This window comes from Coloeus monedula, assembly GCF_965178545.1.
Source record: "Coloeus monedula genome assembly, chromosome: 14".
NCBI classification, from domain to species: domain Eukaryota; kingdom Metazoa; phylum Chordata; class Aves; order Passeriformes; family Corvidae; genus Coloeus; species Coloeus monedula.
In genome coordinates, this window is record NC_138794.1 from 5,030,991 (window position 1) to 5,049,078 (window position 18,088).

Genomic DNA, 18,088 nt, shown 5'->3' on the forward strand with positions numbered 1-18,088 from the left:
TTTTTATAATTATGAAAAAAACATTAATATGGTAGAAGAGTTAAGAATATCACTTTCCATTTCAATCATCTTATTCATATTCTGAGAATTTTAAGCTAGCATTGAAAAATCCTTTTCTTATCACACCAGAGAGCCACATTCACCTTTCAGATATTTATTGATAATTAAAAATAGTAAGATTCCAATCACTCATATAAAAATAATAAACCTGAATAAAGCACAATGACCGGTAGAGCTGGGAGGAGGGTTCCTCCTTGGATGTTAGATTATTCCAGTCCTCATGGATTCGACAGGGCTGGAAGGATTTTTCCCGAGCACTGGCCAAATCCCACGCGGAAGCCGTTGCCCTGGCAGTAACCTAGGGACAGAAAACAACACACAGCTTGTTCTGTAAGGATTTTACCAGGAATAAAAGTGAATAAAGGCATAAAGAGACCAAAACCAAGTGAAAACATTTAAGAAATGCAATGATGGGTAAAAAAAAGAGAACACCTGGAAGAGTTCAAGTAGCCCAGGAATATGAGAAAAAAGGAAGCACAAGCTGTTAAACACAGCAGTATGCAAGTTCAGTGAACTGATCAAAGAACAAACAAGATGTGCCTGCAATATTTCTGTTTTCAAACCTAACCTGCAGCACCATCAATCTTACCTGGCAAACTGATTCACTGCCTGGCCCAGGCCTGCAATTAATCAACTAAATCTGGATTCTCTTTCTGCAGCATCAGGGCTGCTCTTGGGATATCAGGATGCTGACAGCCAGAGAGGCAGTCATTAAACCCCTCAGACAGCAGGACCTACCCTTGCAGAAGTTGTTTTGCTTACTAAAGTCAAGTGGTTTAGTTCCATGAGAAATTCTGCATCTGACTCCAAGTTCTCATTAATCCTCTGTTATATAAGAGGGTGTGGAAGGTCTGCTGGCTGCTGCTGCAGAACTCACGGGGCTGTGACAGCATCTCTGACTACAGGACAACTCCATCTCTCCCTGCTCCTGTGTGGTGGAGGAGATGACGCTGGGACAGGGATGCTGCAGCTCCTCGTGCTGCCATGGGCCAGCCAAGCTGCTCCACAAACAGCAGCCACCAGCAAAGCTGCAGGCAGAGCAGGGGAGGGACACAGCCAGGGCCTTCTGGCCTGTCTGGGAAGTCTATTCTGGGAAGAAACAGCTGAGGAGACCTACTGTAGCCTTCTGCTACAGCAGCTGATCAAAGGAAGGACAAGTGGCATATGCTGCATTTTAAGGACTGGTTTCATAGCTAGAGATGGATTTTCCTGATGAAAAATCACCTGCATGTGATAAAAACCAGCTGCCTTCAAGAAGCTAAGAAGTAGCTCAAGAGAACAGACCCTAATTCCCACCCTTAGCACAGATCAGTGGAAACCTTCTCTGAGGAAGAGAAAGGGTGGGCTCAGGCTGCAGGGCAGCCAAAGTTACTGCAGCACAAAGAGAGACCCTGCCAGCTCTAACCCACAGTGCAGCTCTCACAGCCAGGCTGAAATGAAGTTTTCCAAGGACAGTGGTGCCACCGACACTGTCCTGGTGACTGCCAGGTAATCCTCATCCATAAGTAAGGCACTGTAAGGCTCAGCTCAGCTTCCATTTGACTCATTAGGCTTCACTGCCAGCTTTCCTTTGGGCAGCAGCTGATTATTTCAGTCCAGTTTGGTTATCCCTGCTGTCAGGCACAATTTAGAGCAGCACCAAGGAGCAGCACACTGAACAAAGCGAGCCCTGTGCTGCCAGCAGCCCTGGCCTGAGCTCTGTGTGTGCCAAGGAGTTACTGAGAGGGTTTTGCAGGCAACTGCCAACACCAGGAGCAGCTCTTCCCCTGAAATGCTCCCTCCCTGAGACACTCCTTGGGAGAAATATATTTCTCTCATTTTATGCGTTAGGTCTCTGAAATAGGTCCCACATGGGGCGTAAGAATACAAAGCTGAAACAGGAAACTAGAAATGATGTGTTGAGCACTTGGCAGGAGCTTATGGCAGCGCCTTGGGAGAGGATGGAATAGCACCAGCCCTGCCCCAAGGGTGCCTTAAGGCACTGGGCCTGCTGTGCATCACTAAATAGGAGCAGCTCCCAGAGTGCCCCAGCAGCACTGGGCTCCTTGCAATGCCCTGGCGTGCACAGCCACAAACTGTGCTGGTGTAAAACAGCCCAGCAGATCAATGAACATGGGACTGTCTCACTGCCTTCACCCAGCTCTGCAGCAATGCCACCATGCCATCTTTAAAGGTTAAAGACATTCAGGATTCAAAGTATTTAATTAATTAACATAGCTTGTCCTGCGTGTGAAGAACAATATGGCTCAGGCACTGGTCCCATTTTTTCTTGAGCTGGCTCCCCATGCCAGCAGCCCCCAAATTGTGAGGTGCTCCTTGCCAATAGGGATATCAGGGTGCAACTCCACAGGGATGTTCATCACTGTACCCTAATTTAGGGCTCCTGGCGTAGTTACTGGAGGGAGATTGGCGACTCTGGAGGGCAGTGTGGCACTCTGAATTGCCAGGGGAGTGTCCCTGGGTATATGGGGAGCCTGTAGAGAGCACTGTCAGATGTCTCCACGTTGCAGCATGAGCAGTCACTGGGCTGCTGGGAGGCTGAAGGATGTCAGAGGCACTTGGGAATCCTCGGGTTCATCACTTATGGCTCTCTCCAGTACCTCTCAATCTCCAGTTGTGTCAGCATCTTCCTCTGTCAAACTGGCAGCACCTCACAGGAACACGATTTTCAAGGCTATTGGATGGGCTGCCAGGCAGGACCCACAGGGCCTCTGGCTGTAGCACCACCAAAACCACTAAGGAGTCACTGCCAGGGCACTGGAATACATACATTACTTTCTTTTTTTTTTTACCACAGAAAATTCTTGGCTTTTGTTAAATTTTTTTCAGAAAAAAAAAAAAAAAAAAAGATCATAATTTGAAACTGTTTTGTCAAAAATCCTGAGAGTCCTGGCTGGATTGAGCAGGTACATAGGCACATATGAGCACCACACCGTGAGGCAGCTGCCCGGGTGTTCGTCACTCGCATTTTCTCTGCCCTCAGCCACGCCTGTGAAGTGTTTTCCCATCGCTTGAGCCATTTGTTCCTGTGCAGGTATCTCTGATCACATCAGCAGGATGGAGCTGCTCAGAGCCAGGTGTGGCACTGGCTGGGCCTCAGCTGGTGACGCACAACATCCCACAGGACATTCCCTAAAATCTCAGTAGATGACATAGCAAAGACACTGCAGGCTTGAACCAAAAGTTTCTCATGGCTGTTCTTGCCAAATATTTGCTGCCACAAAGATGAGAGGAAAGGAAAAAATAGATTTGTTTTGCACTAGGCTTTGGGTTAAGAAGAAGCAGGAGTGGGATTTAGACACAAAACACTGTGGTAGATTTTAATTCATAAAATCCTTAGATTATCAAGATGAAAGCTAAAACATGTCTCAGCATGAAACAGCTCTCAAGCAGAGCCCTTTTCAGAGGGGAGCTGGGCAGCTGTTCCAGCAGGCTTCATGCTGTTTCCCACATACTTCATTTGCAACACACTCCATTGAATATGCCTAGGTTACAAATGAAATATTATTTGAAAAATAACTTTTTTCAGCATTTGCCAAGCTCTGCTCCACATGCGAACTTGGACTGGGGTGGAAGCAATACATCAACTGCTCCTAGTCCCAGGGTATTTTTGCCCATAAAGGCAAACCTACCTCCATCATCTCCTTGGTGCTCACACAGTGGCATAGCAAGAGCATTAAGGACTTAGCAAAGCAAATAATCTCATCTAGAAAGCATTTATGGCAGGGAAATTTCCATCCACCTTCTTTAGCCTACTGACAGGTAGGATGGAAACAACTGTGCTTGCATAGCAGGTATGTATAGAGTAGCCCAGCTCCACACCAGGTGCCTGTCCTGCTGGGATCAACCTATGGAAATGTGTCCTTGCTGCAGTGTAAGAGCAGTTATCCAGCCATTACCTGTCAGAATTACTTCGTCTCCATCCTGCAGGAATTTACGAGACTGTCCACTGCCAAGGGGGATTTCTTTTGTTCCATTCCAGGACAGCTCCAGCATAGAGCCAAAGCTCTCTGGCTCCTGCAGCAAGAGTTCATAAACAAATAAACAATTTTTTAGTATCTTTCCTGCTGTTCAGCTTCTTGCTGCTGGGAGCAGACATACAAGTATGTTACCTCTACAGAACAGAGTTTTGCTGTTGATTCAATTCATTGATACATTGGGTCCTTTTCCTGACTTTGCATTTTAATTGCTGGCTGGCTCTTAGCAGTGGTGCTTACAGCTGTTATCTGGTGTATTTAACACAGTGTTCAACCTGTTAAAGCAGTTTGGGTCTGCCACAGCAAGAATGGAAGCAAGTGGAGGAAACTTCTACAAATCCAGTGCTTTTATGTTGTCACGTTTAAGATTTTTAATTACATTTTGTTCTTCAAAAGAACAAAAAGCTGGTGAGTGTTTGTGAGTCTTTAATGTCATTCTGCAGTACAATAATTTGAAGATTCAAAAAGCACCTCAGAAATGCTCAAAAGAGAAGTACAGGCAGCCCAGCTTGCAAACAGCTTACCTGAGGCTGTCTTTGCAACAGCGTGTACAGGATTTGTATTTGGTGTTCCAGAAAGTGCCATATATTGCAGCCACTGTCCATATGGCAGCTCAAGGGGAGTAACAGCTTGTGAAGCTGGCTCCAACTTCATTGCAGAAACTAAAAGTTATACCCAGGCACCTTTCACATTTTTTTCAGAAATACAAAGCTGCACTACATAGAGGGTAAATGGATTGGGAGGATGCTTCCACACAGAAGTTAATCTGCATTTGTTGGAAAATAGTTCTTAGGGAAAGAAGTAGGAGAGATCAAAACCCCAAAACTCAACCACATGAAAAACCAGCCAAACAAAAACCCTACCCAAACCAAACCACTTCTCAGGGTGATTTTGGGGCTACCAAAGCAGCAGCCCAGCATGCCAGGGAAAGAACTGCAAATGGTTTTGTGGTGCTCAGGTCAGGCAGGGCTTAGACCCAAGCCCTGCTCAGTTGGTTTCGAGTTGCTGACCAGTGGCTGTCATTGTTTCAACACTTACAGGTCCACTGATGGTGCCAGAGGCCAGGAGGTCTCCAGGTCTGAGGTTGCAGCCATTGATGGAATGATGAGCCAGCTGCTGTTTCATGGTCCAGTACATGTGCTGGAGGAAGGAGGAAGAGGAGGCTGAAGCAAGGAGGCAACAAAGGATGAACCTCTCTGGTGGGCCATTAGGCTGTGCAGAATGGAATCATGTGGCCTGGCCTATGGCTTTCATAAAATCCACACTTTAACATGCAATTTAAAAATCCCTTTAAATTTTTCTTATTTCAGCTGGATGTCATTTTCCCTCTTCTTCCTCTCTAAGGCCAGTACTGCTGACCCAGGCTCCATGATTACACCCAGTATTTTAACAGCCTTATAGGAAAATCTACTTATTACTGATTTGCTGACTACTGATTTACTGATTAAGGTAATTACCATGCAAAGAGCCAAATGTGAATATGAAATTGATTGAGAATTGCTGCAGCTGGCATATAAATCTCCTGGCTTCAATCAGGGGGTGGAGGCAGAGCCACCACGCTGCCCACAGAGGGGATGGGGCAGACCCAGGCTGGCAGCAGTGAGGGGCATCTAAATTAGAGCTGTGGCTGCAGAGCTGTACTGCAAGAGGCATTTCCCTCTTCCTGTAGTCCTCTGTCCTCACAGCTCCCCACCAAATGGGCACAGAACTAAGGATGCTCTGAGCACCCCAAACCCAGCAGCAGGAAGAGGTGCCCCCCTCATCGAGCATTCAGGTGTTTCCACCTCACAGGGGGGAACTATCACCATCTTCCAATTTTTTCCCCCTCTGTCTCCTATGCAGACTCAGATCTGACCTTCAGCTGCACTGGAACAGGCTACCCATGGAAGTGGTGGATTCACCATCCCTGGAAGTGTTCAAAAGCTGTGGGGATGTGAGGGACATGGTTTAGTCGTGGGCTTGGCGGTGCTGGGTTAACATTCGGACTCGATGATCTTGGAGATCTTTTCCAACCTCAGTGGTTCAGTGATTCTGTTCTATGACTCTAATGCAAAGAGCAGTGTTTGAAATTGCCTAGGGCTGGAGCTGATGGCATCAGCAAGATTGCAAATAAACAAAAGATACTGGAGTCTTACCTTGAAATTGGATCTGCATACAGTAGTTGGTGTGCTCATTCCTTCTCCTGCAGAAAATAAAGAATAAGAAAGAAAGAAGCAATTTGTTTGTGTTGGATGAATGATGTTGGAGTCTTTTTATTTTACAGATGGATGGAAACTTCTTTTATCATTGTAATCACTAGTGAGAAACCAGTAATAACATTTTTTATTGCTATGAAGACCAGGATTTCATAGAGAACAAGTGTGGGGATTGCACTGCAGTAGCATCAAGCTGCCCATTTCCTACTCTCTGCTCTCCTATAGGAAAAACACCTGGACCTAGTGGTCAGCAGGGCCATAAGGTTGGGGCTGAGCTGGGTTAATATCTGGATCCCACACAAACCTGCTTATTCCACACCCTGATGACCCCTGCTGATGCAATGAGACCCCTCAGGGACCCTCCTCAAGGGGAGCTGACCACCTGGGGGGCATTCCCTGCTTGGCACAGCAGGGAGCAGGAGGAGCTCTGCCTCTTTCTGTGACAGAGGCAATCTGGGCAAAGAGGGAGAAGAAGGAGTGCAGAGCCCAGAGCAAAGCGCCTGAAAGGTGTGGTGGTGCCACAATATTTAATTGGCAATTTCAGCTTTGCAACCCACTCAGCTTTGCCCTACCTTTAATAGCAACAAAGAGCTTGATGTCGAAAGTGTAGGGCTCTTTATCCTGAAGGTAGGGCAGCGGCTTAGGATCCTAGGAGCACATAAAACACATCATAGTCTGAACTAAAAGAAAGGAAAAAATCCACAAGCCATTCCAGTGAGTATTTGTGTACCCAGCCTGTGCTGCACAACCCATTCACTTCACCCTTCCTACTGCTCAGATTATCAGTGTTTGGTCTCATGCAGACACTTTTGAAGTTCTTCCTGAACAGATATGATACCCATATAATCCAATTCCTTTTTCTGCACAAGGTTTGCAAAAGCCATGTCCATCATTTCAGCGTGGATGTTAATCCAACACAAAGGGAGTGCCAGCACACCTTTGCTCTGTGCCTGCACAGAAAAGATAGTGAGGTCTCTGCAAGACTCTGTTATCTTTTCCAGTTTTAACCACCTACATAATGTAGACAACTGGAAATGCTTGAACAAAATATTCTGGCTTGACTCCACCCTCTCTCCACCACTTGCTGGCTGCTAAGTGCTACCAGAGACCCAGAAGAAGCTCTGATTAGTTTATTTTCCAGGTGTTTTAGAGATGATTTTTCTGTCCTGCTCAAGCAGGATGACAGCACACCATGTGCCAGGGCCAGTGACACCAATGAGCACTTGAACTCAGAGGCCTTCGTCTGCTCAGAAGCAGAATCACAACTGTAAATTCCATGGAGACAATCCTTGGCATGGATACAGCTCAGTGATTTCTACTGATGGGATCTTCCAGCTCTGCTGACATTTTCCCAGCACTGCTTTTCCTTTACTTCAGCCCTTTCCCTTGCTGACCTGGACAGGGTTTGGCAACACAAATGGCATGAGAGCTTCCATGGTGACAACCCACGGAGAGATGGTTGTGCCAAGGCTCTTGCTCAGGAAAGGACCCAGAGGAACATATTCCCACTTCTGGATGTCACGGGCTGGGAAGAGAACATCCAAAGCAATGCAGGTAAATATATCCTAGGAATTGCACATCCATCAGACCCATGAAGCAGTAACATGAAATTAAAATGTTATCCCCGCCCTTTTCCAGCTGTTGTGCCCAAATCTTAATTTAAATCCATCCATTTCGAAGCTTCAACCCAATTTTCTTACATCAGATAGATTAGGAAGACAAACCCGCAATAAGTAAAACAAACCAGGCCCTATTTAACCAGTATTTTTACCCCCAGTTTAATTAATGCTTTTATACCCAGCTTCTTGTCTTTGCCACTCATAGGGAGAATTTCAACAAGTTAAGTCCTTGCAGAGACTGAGGGATTTGTGATTGCCAAATCCTTTTCCTGACACTGAAATCAATCACCATCCTTGGTATCACCATTCTTAGGACTCCTCCATCCCTGCCCAGAAGAAACTAGACTGATATTAGCTCTTCCATATGTAAATAAATCTTCATTAGGCAGAAATTCCTGGTTCTGCTAATTGATCAAAGCCAGATTGACACAGGCACTGAAAAATACAGGCAACACTTTATTTTCATCCCTTTCAATTGTACCCAGTGGTTTCAGGGATCAGCGTTCTACTACTAAAATATGGAATTTATCCCTCTCCAGGGCTTCCCATGGTGCTGTAACCCCCTCTCCAGGCAGATCCCCACAGCACCGGTTACCGCTCCAGTCGTTCATCAGGACCATCCCAAAGATGTGCTCCTGGGCTCTGCTGATGGGAATGGGCTCCCCATACTTGTTTCCAGGGCCTACAAAGAATGCCTGAAATCAAAAAGCAACATGTTGATTATGTTTTTGAACTTAAAAATCTTTACTGCTCAGAGAGTTACAGACAGCAGCAACAGAGGCTAGGCAGGATGGGTTTTGCACCATTTCCCACACACATTTGGACAAAACCCATGGCCTACTCCCCTTTTCTTCCCCTCCGTGAAGCTGGCAGGCTTGAATTACTTAAGAGCTCTGTGTTGCTAAGAGACAGACATTAAACAAGGACACGATGTTGTCAAAATGCAGGAGGAGAAATGTTCCCTCCTAATTACAGTCTGGATTCAGGACAGGTTTGCCCACTGAAGGGACTGATTGCTGCAGGCAATGAATGGGAAGGAGTTTAAAGTCATCCAAGGGGATACTGAATGTGGCTGGAGCCTGGTGAGACAGTGGGGAAGAACAGGCAGGTGGAGAAATGTGCCCAACCAAGTAAAGCAGGCCATGAACTGGGTGCCTGCACCAGCTCCATTAAGAATCTACAAACTGCACATGCAGAGGATTCCACAAGGAATCTCAGCTGTCTCTTTCTGTCTACAATGTGGAAGTTTTTCCTTTTTCTTTCACAGCAGGCAGCAGTAGAGCTCAGGCTGGGAAGCAGAGCTATGAAGCAGAGCTATGGCAGCACCACAGGAACCCCACTTTATGGGACTTTATCCCCCCCTTATAGCACTGATTGGCAAAGCACAGAGCATTAAAGACTTTCACTTCATTTTTATAACCATTTTCATCAATAATACACTTCTTCCACTTCTTTTTTTTTAAAGGGGAAAGATTGGGAATAAATCATTAAAAAATTATATAAGCCATTAAAATGATATAAATCTTAATGAACAATCCTATGAAACTCCCCCTTCTGGATCACACTAAGCCACGGCATGATGTGCCTTCCCAACATGTTTTTTTACAACACCCACAGCACAGGTTTCAGCTTTCCAGGCAGGAGAATGAGAATTTGAATCCCACTCCCAAGAACTCAGGGCTTCCTCTGCTCTAGCTCAAGGTGCAGACAGCCTGTACTTCCAAACCCCCAGCTGTCCACTGAAAGATCCTGGCTGCAGTGCAGAGGTAACTGCTAACCAGGAAACAGGCTGTGGTGGCTGATGGAAAGAATTCTGCTGCCTGACTGCACCACGGGTGCTCAGCTTTGGCCAGGTGAGCTTTTTCCAGCCTGAGAGCTGCATGAGCAAACCTCCCAATGTGCTAAGGCACCCTGCTCCTCATCCAAAGGGAAGGTTTGCTCCACAGAAATCTTTACTGCCTGTAGCACTGACAGCTCAGAGAGGAACACAGCAATGGACCCTATGGGACGTTCTGTTTAGAAGAAGCTAAACCCACCCTTTCTTCCCCGTTTCTATTTTAATGTTTTTCAAGTCATAAGGAGAAAAAAAAAAAGACCCACTCACCATTTCTAACTCGATATCCAGACGTTTACAAGCACCAAACACTGGAGGTTTATCTGGGGGTAGAAGAAAGAATATTTTACATCAGGGGCACAGGTAGGAAAATAGATGTCCAGCAGAAACAGCAGCTGGTGCTGCTTGGCATGGTACAGAAAATGGGCGTAAACCAGGGCTTTCTCTTGCCCTGACCCCAGGCTGGGCTTTAGGCAAGGAATCCCAGACCCTTCCACTTCACTAATTTATGATGTGGAGTAAAATTAAAAACCAAAGTAAGTAACAATCCACATTAAAATCCTCCCACAGACTCACCATTGTCAGGTTTCGTTTGCCCCACAGGTCTCCGGATGGGCGTCCCAGACACCACAACAGACGATGCCCGGCCGTGATAACCCACAGGGAGGTGCAGCCTTGAGAAAGAGCACCACAGTGCCTGGGTTAGCTGTGTGCCAGAGCAGCTTTTTGGGGTGGAAGCACCAAGGGAGTGTGAGGTACAAGGAGAGGGAGCTCTGTATAGATGGGCACAGACCTCAGCACCTCACTGATACAAGGATGGAAGTGAAATGTAATCCAGAGCTGTGTTGCAGTCTTAATGCATTCTGTGCCACTTCTCCAATTAATTCCTTGGATCTTAAACTCTGCTTTCTTGTCACTCAGCAAAACCTTTTTTTTTAAGGTGTATTTGTCTTTGAACTGGGCGGCTGCACAGTAACTGCTGTGGGGGGTAATGAAGGGCAGTGCAGATTCAGCTGAGGCTGGGGACATGTGGGGTTGGGTTCTGGTATTGAACTCTGGACAACATGGATTCTCAGCTGCTGTGAACTGAAACCAGTGTGATCCTGAAAAAATACTCAGACCTTTAAAACATCACATATATGTACAGATAAGCCTGCAAAATATCGCTGCGCTAGAGAATAATCCAAGCCACCCACCAGTTTGGCATCAGAGCGTTCTCCTTCCCCCTGAACATGATCCCAACGTTTGTGGCATGCTGGCGTGAAGAATAGAAGTCAGTGTAATCTCCTGCAGGAGGAAAAAAACCATAAAATAGGGATCAGTGGCAGGAAAGTCCCTCATCTGCGGGGGCTAAAGCACATCATACACTCCTGGCAAAGAAAAGAGCAGGAGAGGAGACAGCGAGAGCACTCGGGGGATGTCATTAATAGCATAAAGGGGTGATTAACAGTTCACCTATAAATTATGCAGGCAAAAAATGTCTTTTTTTTCCTTGAGTCTCCAGTAGAGAAGAGGAGGGAAAACGCAGGACATAAAGCAGCAGCCCCCTTTCCAGAGACAAGGCAATTCCCGCTGCTTTTCCTCTTGCCGGCGGTACCCGGCGCAGGGACTCGGCAGATACTCAGGGCATCTGCTGCCCTCTGCTGCCATCCCTGCAAACAGCTCCCACCCTCCGCATCCACGGGAAAACCCAGGCAATGAGGGGGAAAGCTCAAACTGGGAAGGTGCGTTTGCATTTTGCTCGTTGGTGAGCTCAGTGAGTTATCCAGCAGCGCCAGGAGGATCCAGCAGAAAGGTATCCCCTGGATTCCCAGCCTCGCAGAGGAGGATCCAGCCACTCAGGAGAAGCAGGAACCACACACAGGACAGAGCTGCTCCTGAGTGCTGTGGAATCCTGAATGCATTGTGTCTGTGTGATACAGCTCCGTCACACCACGGCAGGGCTCCGTTCCCAGCACTCGTGGGAGCCGGGAGCCAGCAATTTTCTGACATGTTCAACCTGGAACTATTTTCAGGAAGGTATCACACCTATGGGGACTCCTCATGGTTCCTCTGGGACAGGCTAGACTTTGTCCCAAAGCAGGGCTGTGCCCCGTGGAAGGCAAAAGCCAGCTCAGAACAGAGTTTGGATGGAAAATGGGCGAGTTCACATCCCTGCCCCTGTGAAGGTTCTGCCCTCAAGTGACTTTGATCAAGTTGGTTTGGGTCCAAATACAAACTCCTGTTGAAAACAGAAAATGCTTATGTATCTATATGAATATATTAATCCCAAAGCAGTCCATGGCCTCATGGGAGTGGAGGCAAGATCTGGGATGCAGAGTAATGGTCTGGGAGTGGAAACTCATGCTTGCTTATAAGGCTGTGCTGGAGTATCTGCCTTGGAAACTGCAATCCCTGAATTATTTTCTGATGGCAAAAGGGGAAATTTTTGGAAACTGAACAAGTGTTTCTTGCCTGGCTCTAGTCACAAAGGCCTTCAGTGCTGCCAACCTGATGACAGGAGTTATGTACCACCAGACAGCCCTGATTTAGTGGAAATTGCATCCAGGAGTGTTCTGGCTGCTATTGAGCTTCCCCAGGCTTTTATTCTTGTGCCACGGACAGCACCTACCTTTCATTATGTACAATAATCTACTTCTGGCTGCTGCAAACCACATTCCCTGTCACAGCTATGATCTGTCTGTCTGAGCAGGCTGGAAATAAAGCAGCTGCTCCATGTGGGAGCAAAGGGCAGTGCTGAGGAGCCCCTGGCTGCGAGGGACTCACCGATGTGGGCAGGCAGGTGCATCGTCGCAGAAGCTTGAGGTACAAATGCTCTGAAATGAAAAGTGATGCCTTCAGATCTCAGAAAACTTGCAGCTCCCACCCTTAAGAAGTGTGGAAGAGGCTGGCTTGCTCTCCCAGCTCCTTCCTTAACTTAGTTTGCAAAGCCTTGCAGCAAAAAGACCTTGCAGAAAAGCTGGTGACTGCCCAGGCTGCTGTTACTGGGATGGTTACACCAAAAGGAGCAGCTGTCAGGGCGTGAGTGGGGAGGGGGCATCCCTGGGGCTGGCTGGATTCCCAAGGGGTGCAGAGAACCCCCCAGTGCCCATGCCCAGGACACCACTGCCTCTGCTGCATGGGAAGGATGAGTTCATGGCATGTGGCTCTTGAGGTGTCTGATGTGAACTGCTGGCCCTGCTCAGGGAAGATCCATATGGCAAGCAGCAGCTCAACCTCTCTCCTGCACAGGGGAGCCTAAATCCTCCCAATCTCCCTGGCAGGACAGGGAGGAACAGCTCCTGCCAGGGCAGGCACTTGGGGTGTTAAAAGCATCACTCTGGACAAACGAGAGGTGTGGATTAATGGACACACACGCTTTCCACCAGCACAGCACAGAGCACAGTCCTCCTCTCCAGCCCCTACACCACTGCACTGCCCCAAATCTGAAGCTGACTCGTGACCACATACTCAGTTTTAGCAAAGTCGAGTGGTTGCTGAGGACAAACTGGGGGGGTCTCCCCATGGCTGCTCCAGGTGTGACAGGCAGGGAGGGAGGCACAGGGGGAGGTGGGAGAGGTGGGGACCCTTGAAGCTGCGTCTCCATGGAAGGCCATGGTGAAGGGGCCGTGGTCAGAGGACCAGCCCAGCCCACGCCTGGGCAGCCCCACTCAGCCTCCACAGAGGCAGCAGGTCCGGACACACCCCAGGGCAGAGCTCGCTGTTTCCAGGTGGAGGGTGACACCCTGGATCTGCGGGCAGTCACAGGATTAATCAGAGATTAATCTTTACGTAATTAAGAGAAGGAAGCACTCAATGTGCACAAACACCAGTTAATTCCCATGTAGGAGGCAGGTGGCCACGTCAGTCGGTTTTGGTGCCCTGTCACTCAGGTGACACAGGTGACATCTCACTGTGCCTGCAGCCACTCTCTGCTCCCTCACCTTCTCCTCAGCTCCACGTTGTCCCTCAGGGTGGGCTCTCCAGCTGACAGCAGCCTCTGCAGGAAAGCCCTGGCTTCACTCCACGCTGGCCGGCCCAGCCCCATGAAGGCGTTCAGGGTGGGCTGACAGCGACACAGAGGTGGGGGGAGAGAAAAGACCACATTTTGCTTATTCTTCACATGCAGGAAGATGTCCCACATTTTCATCCTGGTGTTGGAAGCCTGTAGCCAGGGTTATGCAGCTGCCTGCACCCCCATCCACACACCACAAGCCCTCTGCAGCAGGACCTGCCACATGTTTGCATCACCCCATCCTAACACACCACTGCAGGCCCTGGTGGCTTTGGTATCTCAACCAGCTGCAGCCAGAGGTCATTTGTATTTGCCTTTATCCTTAACATAACCTCCCTGTCATTAATATCCCATCTGTGGAGTGTTGAAGGCACAAACAAGAGTGAATTAACATTTAGGGCTTCATGTCAGACCCCTGCATTGCCAAAGGCTGATGACACTTTCCTGGGAAATGACCTTTGGACTCCTAACACCACTGCTCTCCTTGCTATGACACCTGTGATGGTTTTTGCTCTACCAGAACCCGCCTGACAACATATCTCCAGTTCATGTTCATTATCTCACCACAAGTTGCTAAAGCCCCTTACGGAATATTTCTAAAATGCGTGTGGAGATTAGAACAGGCTCTGATAAATACCTGGTCAAAGACGTGCTGGTGTTTGGCAAGAGCTGGTCCATTGAAAAGATGTTTAATGACGCTGAGATCCAAAATCTGGTCTCCAATTGCTACCCCAAGCCTGTGCCGAGGCTGCAAAGCATCGAGAGATGGGAGGAAGAGAAGAAAAGTTTATGCTTGTACCCAAAAATGCCCCAAAGAGGGCATAGAGGAAGACAGTGACCACAGAGGGTTTAACCCATCCAGGACAAAGGTCTGGTACCACAGCAATAGACCACCAAGAGCCAGTCTGAGTCTGGCTGCTGAAAAATGCTCAGACCCATGGGCAAAGCAGCACTGGCAGACCTTGAGGGGTGGAAAAGAGCTCATCCCCACCTTTTGGGGAAAGGACAGCACAGCAAGCAGAGGTTTCTTTCCCTGCCCTCTTTCCCCCAGAAGTATTTGTGACAAGCATTGCAGAGCAAGCTCATAAGTCTGGAACAAGCTGTGAAGTAGGAAAACGCTCCTGCTCCTTCTACAAGCAGGGAGGGGCTATGGGCAGGATGGATCCCATCCCTCTGGGCATGCCATTGGAGAAACAGGCATTTCTGCACCCCCAGCTCCTCCCCAAAAGACTGAGGATGCTCTGGACTCCTCTGGTGACACCAGGAAGGCGGCACATCATGCTCGGGCACAGCATTTCTGTGCCACATCGGACGAGGCTGCCCTACATCACCCATCCTCACACCATGCCAGGAGCCCAGGACCCGCATGCCAAGCCCAGGCTGGATCCCCGCTGGATCCTGGCTGCAGGATCAGCATCCCACACACACGGGGGAATGTGGCTGCAGCCCCTGACAGATGCAGCCCAGGACACAAAGCTCCTGTTCATGTCCCGGGCGCGTGCGGAGCCGGCGGCGACGGCGGGGCAGCAGCACCGACAGACCCACGGCAGCTGCACAGGGCAAGAACACACCACAGCCCCCATTTATTTGTCTCTAGGACACAGAGACAAACTATTGCAGCCCCTCTGAAAAGCAGCTCACCAAGGTAACCATTTTCAAAGATCCATGCTATTAAACCTATTTTTTAACCTTTAATTTCCAAACAAGATTCCAAAAGTGGTAGTAAGTATTTATTCAGCAAACATTCCTGCAGAAAAAAACCTAAAGGTCACGTCAGGTTAATCTGTAACTGCGATCGTCAGGAATGACACCAATTGTTTGAGCCTGAAATCATTAAAACATTCAGCTACTATCAGAACATTGTTCTCCTAAATAATTTCTCTAAGTCTTGCCTGTCATTTCATAGGGTACGAGTGAAGATTTTTTTTCAGAGAACAGTAACTGAGGAAGGCAGAAAAATAATCCAAACTTGCCAGATAACAGCATGCACATCTAGGAATAGATTAAGCACCATCTCAGCTTTATCTTTGGAAAATACCACATCAGAAAACACAATCTTGTGGTTTAATTTTTTTTTTTAAATCTACACAGATAAGCAGTAGAAACCAGGAGATAATCATGAAGTTTCCATAAGCAATGACAAATAAATTCTCCACTTTTTCCTTCTGAGAAGCAGCTCTTAGCTTGTTCCCCTTTCTCCAGAACACACCTCTGGAGCTCCATCCCATCAGGCACTCAGAGGTGTGAGGTTCAGCCCAGCTGGGCTCAGTTCTCATGAAAATTGGGAATTGGGAGCTACCTCCTTGGCAGAAAGGTTGAGCCACGTTTTCTTATGTGCTCATAAAATAGAAGGCCTGGAGCTGGCTCAACCTGCAGGCTTTGGGCCCAGCTTTAAACAGGACACATTTGTACATGTTTAATGCAGCATTGCATAAACATAGGCAGCACTAAAACAATGGGTCAGCTGCAAAACCAGGTAAAACATACATTTGGTGTCCTGCTTTAATGCTTTTGCAGCCACCAACAAACTCCCCAAGAGCAGTAGTTAATGGGGCTTCTTTAGGGTCATGGTGTGATTACAGTCACAAAGAAAATGGATTGAGTTAAAAAACAAAAAAATTGAGTGCGAAATGCACCATGCCTCCACGTAGGGAGTGAAAGGGTCAAACACAGATCTAATGATGTCATAAAAATGGTCAAAACCACACAACAACAAATACTGTACTTATTAACCAAAGTACTTCTCAGCAGTAGCAACACTTCTGATTTCTCTTACGCAGTTTCAAAGAAGCTGACATCAAAATAACCACCCTAAGGAAACAGACAGTGTGGCAGCCACAGTTTTGCCACCAAGTGAGGAAGCCTGTGTGTCAGGCTGGGAAGTCTTCCTTTATCCCACAGTGCTGGCAGATTCTGCTCCCTCATAGCCCTGAACAATTACACCACCTCAAGAACAAAGTTTGCTGTTACTCACCTCCTCCTTCGTGGAGAAAACCCCATAGGGGAGATTTTGGAGAGGAAAATCTGAGTCCTTGTCTACCCGGATGAAAGACATGCTGAACCTCAAGCAGTCCGTGCTTACAAACAGCTCCCACCTCCCAGGTGCTACGTGCCTCCGAGGAAGAAGATCCTCTCCAGGTGGCATAACCCAGAGCAGAGGAGCATCAAATCCCACCCTCTGTCCTCAGACACAAACCAATCGCTGCTCTGCCACCATCCCACCCCTCTGCCTGGTCCCTGGCAGTGGTTAATCAATGCCAGAGATTTGCCTGAGTCAGCAGCTGTTAATTGGTCCCAGCCAGGCAGTGACCCTGGTGAAATGGGGTCTTCCTGCTCACAGTTACCTCTCCTGGATGTATTTAGAAGATGGGTAGATGTGGCACTTAATTTAGGGGTGGACTTGGCAGCACCGGGTCAGGGCTTGATGTTCTTGGAGGCCTTTTCCAACCTTAATACTTCCATGATTTTACAAACCCTCACACGAAACCGAGGCCTTCCCATGACAGGGGAACCTCGCTGTGGGTGAAGGATCCAACAGCTCTAAGACAGAGGCAACTGCCCTCGTTCACCTTCAGAGGGGTCACTTACATGCCAGGGCCCTGGTGAAATGATTCCACCCACACTGATTCTCCCACCACGAGCTCAGGGGCCCTTGAAGTTGCACAATTCACACGTGAAACTGCACTGTGTGTGGTTTTTAGTTTTGCAATGCTACTGCACCGCACCAAGTCCTTCCATTTTCTCCATGTTAAAACCAAAGACACATGTGCAGCCAACCATAAAGAGCAGGGAGGCTGGTACTTCTGCTGCCAGTCCCAGCTTTCTCCTACCTGCAGGAGAAAAGTCACTCATTTTCCAAAGTAGAAACCAATGAGGAAACATCCTTGAAATTAGAACTAAATAGCAAAGACCACCTCTCTCCAATAAAAAGAGGAAGATACTTGTGAATGCCAAGCCAAAGAATTGGTTTGCTGCTCAACTCTTTTTTTTTTTTTTTTTTTTTTTTTTGGGCAGAAGAGGCCTTAGAAAAAAATGCAGCAAATTGTACAGCCAGGGATTCAGTGCAAGATAATCTAACAGCATCATCTATGACAGCTGCTCACTTGCTGAGACACAAACTCACAAGGTGCTGTTTAAAAAGGGGTCTTATTTAAACAACACAATGCCTAGCATGAACTTGTGGAGGATTTCCTGTAAAATTTCCCCCGGCTGTTGGAAATGCTTTAAACACAGTGAAGATGTTTTGTGGCCAGATTATAGGATCTGGGTTATAGAACCTGCTTATTCCAAAACTGAAACAAAACCACATTGAAAGTCTGTTCCATTACAGTGTCCAACGTGAGGAGACAGATTTACTCAAGCGTTTTGTAGTGCTGTGAATGTGCTAGTGTTAATTAAAAGGTTAATCT

The 18,088-nt window shown here is 47.6% G+C and overlaps 1 protein-coding gene across 1 annotated transcript; it reads right to left on the reverse strand.

Moving 5' to 3' along the window:
* Positions 1-278: 278 nt before the first annotated feature.
* Positions 279-16,749, reverse strand: FAH (fumarylacetoacetate hydrolase; the record flags this gene model as incomplete). The annotated part of the gene is made up of 14 exons (XM_082290480.1): positions 16,654-16,749; positions 14,317-14,427; positions 13,609-13,730; positions 12,452-12,501; positions 10,882-10,972; positions 10,262-10,359; positions 9,956-10,008; positions 8,447-8,546; positions 7,627-7,757; positions 6,805-6,880; positions 6,173-6,219; positions 5,076-5,177; positions 3,960-4,077; positions 279-358 (listed from the first exon to the last, which is right to left on the reverse strand). The coding sequence occupies exons 1-14, from the start codon at positions 16,732-16,734 to the stop codon at positions 279-281; spliced, it is 1,260 nt and encodes a 419-aa protein (XP_082146606.1). The 5' UTR covers positions 16,735-16,749.
* Positions 16,750-18,088: the final 1,339 nt, after the last annotated feature.